At 59.6% G+C, this 4515-nt stretch overlaps 1 protein-coding gene across 3 annotated transcripts in view; it reads right to left on the bottom strand.

Annotated features, from left to right (window-relative positions):
* LMX1B (LIM homeobox transcription factor 1, beta) overlaps nucleotides 1-4502 on the bottom strand; it is a 72754-nt gene extending 68252 nt beyond the window's left edge. For all 3 annotated transcript variants that reach the window (XM_004677325.1, XM_004677323.1, XM_004677324.1), the window contains exons 1-2: nucleotides 4364-4502; nucleotides 3365-3551 (exon numbers count right to left, since the gene is read on the bottom strand). In XM_004677325.1, the coding sequence (XP_004677382.1) occupies nucleotides 3365-3551; nucleotides 4364-4502 (326 nt within the window). The remainder of the gene's footprint in view (nucleotides 1-3364; nucleotides 3552-4363) is intronic.
* Nucleotides 4503-4515: the final 13 nt, after the last annotated feature.

The following is a 4515-nucleotide window of genomic DNA, read 5'->3' on the forward strand; positions in this document are numbered from 1 at the left end:
TCCCGCCGCGCACGCCGGCGCCCGCCCGCACGCCGACGAGTCCGGGGTCGCCAGACCCGGGAGCTGTCTTACAAGCGATCAGACTCCATTTTGTGACAGATTTTTGGACTCTCCCACAGACCCTCCCCCCTTCCGGAGCCTCCTCCAGGAATTCGCCACCTCCTCAGGATAGAAACCCTTTCCAGACGAGCGACAGACGGCAAGAAAAGAGTTACATAATTCTCTTTGGCCAAGACGCCCAGAAAGAAAATGGGGGGTGGGGTGGGGTGTCGGTTATGTTGTCTTTATTTTTTTCTCATGTGTTCTCAGGTGGAGGAAGGAGAGGTGCTGCAGCTCTGAGTTCCGAGGCCGAGTTCCTCCCGGTGTCTAGCCGGGTGTTTGAGAAGGAGCTCGGGCTGCGACGGGCCAGCGACGGGCCAGAGCCTCGGGCAAGGCGAACCAGCCCAGGCTTTTTTTTTTTTTTTTTTTTTTAAAGAAGAAACCCCAGCATCGCTTACGGGAGAGAAAGGAGACTTTTCGAGCTGTGCAAGAAAATGCCCAAATGCGCCGGTCCCGCTCTGCCCTGCCCTTCCACGAGGACAGGGCAGATTTTACCAAATACTGTTAAATGCCTCCGAACGTCAATTAATCACCCCTGTGGTGCGTAAAATAACGCTGGGCTCTGGGTGTCCGATCTTAGGAAACAATTGCAAAGGGCGAAGAGACGCTATGAGGAGAGCAACCTCTTTCTGTGGACCGAGCCCAGCAGCTCCTCAGGAAGGAGACACATTTTTCTAAAGTTCGGGGCTAGGGGGTGGTTTGCTAATTTCCCAGTATCGCTGACACAGACTCCACAAAATCAAGAAGGCACGTTTCTGTGCTCCCTTGCCTGGATGCTCGTCTGAAAAGCATTTACACACAGATGCAATAAATATGCATCGCGATCCTCAAAGAAAAAAATCGGGAAATATATTTTTATTGTGTGGAGAACAGCGCTTGCCCCTGCCTCCCTCGGGCGCCGCTCCCCAGAAATGCTGGTGCTTCTGACCCACCTACAGACCACGGGTGTTCTCCCGGGGATGTCATCACAGCAACCCCTCCTCAGCCCCCAGCCTCCGCCTAATGCAGATACCTAATTGGCATTATTGGAAGAAAGAGGGGTGAAGGAGGAGGAGGGCCCCGGGAGGGGCGTGAATAATGCTCCCCCTCAGGCTGCAGGCCGGGGCACCCTCTCAGGATTCTGTCCCCGAGACTCACCCTGCTTCAAAATCACTCACAAACACCTACCTCCAGCCCCCAGCCCCCGCACAGAAGAAACTAGCTCTTAGGTGACCTTATTGTAAAAACAAAAACAAATATTCTTCCTACAGAACAATCACAAATGTTTAATGCGTAATTGTTTTGTAAATGAGGGGCTGGCCTCTCAGCTGTAAGGAAACGCTGGGATCAGATCTGTGACTTCACAGTTTCCCTGCTGCGAAGAACCAGGGTGCAGTCTGTCCTTGTTTTAAAGGGAGGCTTTGAAACTATTGGGAGGGTGGGGTCGGGGTGAGGGGAAAGTACTGGCAGATATGCACAGAGTTTGGAAAAAGTCTTTCCTTACTGCAAAGAAATCCCCCCTCTCCAAAAAGAGAAAAAAACCTGCACAAATGACTTGGAGGCCATTTCCAGGGGTCTGGACCTCCTGTCCCCACATGTTGAGTTTTCCAGGCTGGTGGCAGAGTGGGAAGTGGCACTTCCAGAACCAAGCTCAGACTGCCAAGCAGAGCAAGCTGAGGGGTGCAGGACGCAGGTTGTGGGTGGGCTGGAGGTTGGGGAGCCCTGCGGAAACCACATCCACTTTCTTTCTTATTCGTGCGCTCTCTGCCTGCCTGACCCCCGAATTTCTCGGCACTAGAATTCTATGACACAGCACAAACTGACCAAGGGCACTGGGCTGACCTGGGGTGCTCCGAGTGAAGGGGGAGCCCTCAGCTGTGCTCTGGGAGCAGTAAGAGAGACCACTCTGACCGGGATGAATTCCTTCCTCAGAATCCCCAGTCAGCAGGAAGAATGAGGGGAAAAAGCAACCCCAGCCCCAGTCTCTAGACTAGGGCAGCAGAGTCGGGTTGGAGGCTGGTGTGGGGCTCGCCAGCGCCTTCCAGAGCAGAACCCTGTGTCCTCTCTAGGGCGTCTACCGTTTCCAGACCCCAGACAAGCTGTTCCACCTCCGTCAGGGTCTGTGTTTAGGACAGTCCCTGGACAGAGCAGGTAGGCTGCCCCCAACACTGGCAGCTGGCAGCCAGCAGCCCCCGTACCCCCAGCCTTGGGCACTCAGTCCCTGACCACCTGAGCAGGGTGGTCAGGTCTCACTAGAAAGTTCTCACAATCGCCCACTTGGCTGTGCCATGCGACCTTGGGGATCCCACACCCCTCTGGTGGTCGTTGCACCTCTGTCTCCCTCCCAACCACACAGCCACAGAACCCAGAGTCAAAGAAAGAACCTGCCTGGACTTTCATGTATCTCAGATCCTTTCCCAGGCAAATCCGTAGTCTCTGCTAAAAACAAAAGCCAGCGGGGACCAGGACCTCGCTGGCCTCGCCTAGAGGCTGGGGCTGACGAGGGGCGCAGCAGGCCACCCCTCCCCACCACGAGCACACCTCGGAGAGAGCCCTGCTGGAGGGCTGGCCTGGTTAGGTCCTCTCCCCAGGGGAAGCCCCAGGTTGTGGTTTGCCACCTCTTCAGGTCCTCCTCTTAGGCCTCTTCTCTAGCCAAAAAAATCCTAAGTGCAGCCTTCCCGCTTGCAGCGGTCTGGGGAAGACACTTTTCTCTCCATCAGGGACTAAAGGTGCGGCAGGGAGCCTGGCAGAAGAGGGCTTTTCTGCTTGCTCTGGAAGTTCACCACAGGAGCTACTCCACCTCCTTGCTCCAGGAACCCCAAACTCCCACAAGCCCTCGCCTCTGGGCTGGGGCAGCACACTGCCAAGGCCTGGCTCCCTACAGCACTGCTTTCGTTTGGAAATCGTTTGTCTTTTTTTTTTTTCTTTCCCAGTCCCCAATTCAGGCCTCCGTGGGGCCAGGCCCTGTCCCAGGACGCAGCATCATATACACCATTTCACCCAGGGCCTTGCTTGTACCCCAATTCTGCAGCCCAGTGCTGCTTTTCCAGACAAAGGGTGGTACTAGGGTCGGCTGGACGCTCCCTCCCGGTCACCCCACCAGTGTGGGCTGGACTCTGGTGGCTCACCCTGGCCAGAAACTCAGGCCAGGGAGCCCTGGAAGTTGAGGGGCCCTGCAGCGGTGTGCAGAGCCGGCTGTTGGGCAGACGCGGGCCCAGCCTGGCAGGGCCGGCGGGGCTCGAGTGCCAGGCGGCGGCCGGGAAGGAGGAGGACGAGAGGCGCTTACTGTTGGTAGTCTTGTTTGCAGTACAGTTTCCGATCCCGGAAGTAGCAGCTGGTGGTGAGGGCTTGCTGACACGCCGCGCACTGCAAACACTCCTCGTGCCAGGACGACTCGTTGACTCGCATCAGGAAGCGGTCGGAGATCGGTCGCTGGCAGCCCTCGCAGACGGCGGGATGCGGGCAGTCCGAGCCTGCAGCGCACAGGGCGAGAGCCGGCGGTCAGCGCCGACTAGCCGGGTCCCAGCGTGCGGGCCGCACGGTGCCCGCAGCTCCGCGTCCCAGGGGCGAGGGCTGCCCAGGAGCGCCGTCCGCCGCCTGCACTCCCACGGTCGCCGCGCCTCGGCCGGGCAGCCTCAGCTAGCTCGGGCCGGCGCGAGGAGAGGCCGCGCGGGCCTCGAGCCCTGGCTCCGCGTTGCGCGCGCCCCTTCTACGGAGATCCGGCGCCCGGTGCTAACACATCTGAGAACAGGCGCGGCACGGTGTAGCGAGCTGGGACCCAGACCCGCGAGGTGAGGCTGGGGTGCTTGTTGGCTGACACGCCCCAAGGTGGCTTTCCTGCTTTTCTGTCCCCAGCCCTCCCACCCCCACAACTAGGTTTGGGAGGCCCAGGGGACATTTTTTCCCCTTAGAAGCTCCCCCCCCCAGCGACCCGGCACCACTGCCTAGCGTGATAAGGTGACTACTCCGATCCTTCATCACCCCTGACACCCGCCTCCAGCCCCGCGCAGAGTGGCAGCTGTAGCACCGAGGCACCTCGAGGATGGCTGGCGAGTGGCAGCTCGAGCTGTCCTGTCCTCCCCCTCCTGGGTGGTGTCCCTGCATACCCCTGTCCCCTCAGGTCTCCTGTCTGGGCGTGCCTGTCGCCCACTGGCGATCTCTCCCAGAGTCGTGTCCGTCTACCCCTTACCGCCACGTCCTGCTGGGCTGGACGCCCCTGTCCACTTGGGACCAATCGCCCAGTCCCGTGCCCCCGACCCGTCGGGCGTCCCGACCCCGCACTCACCCAGCAGCACCCCCAGAGTGGCCGGCCCGGGGCGCAGGGCGTGCTCCTCCATCTTGATGCCGTCCAGCATCTTGGCGCAGTCCGTCTGCCCGCGGGGGAAGCACCTCTCCAGCGACTCGGGACCTGTTGCTATATCCATGGGACGCGGGGCG

This window comes from Condylura cristata, unplaced genomic scaffold (genome assembly GCF_000260355.1).
Source record: "Condylura cristata isolate star-nosed mole 26May11 unplaced genomic scaffold, ConCri1.0 scaffold00006, whole genome shotgun sequence".
In the NCBI taxonomy this organism is placed as follows: Eukaryota; Metazoa; Chordata; class Mammalia; order Eulipotyphla; family Talpidae; genus Condylura; species Condylura cristata.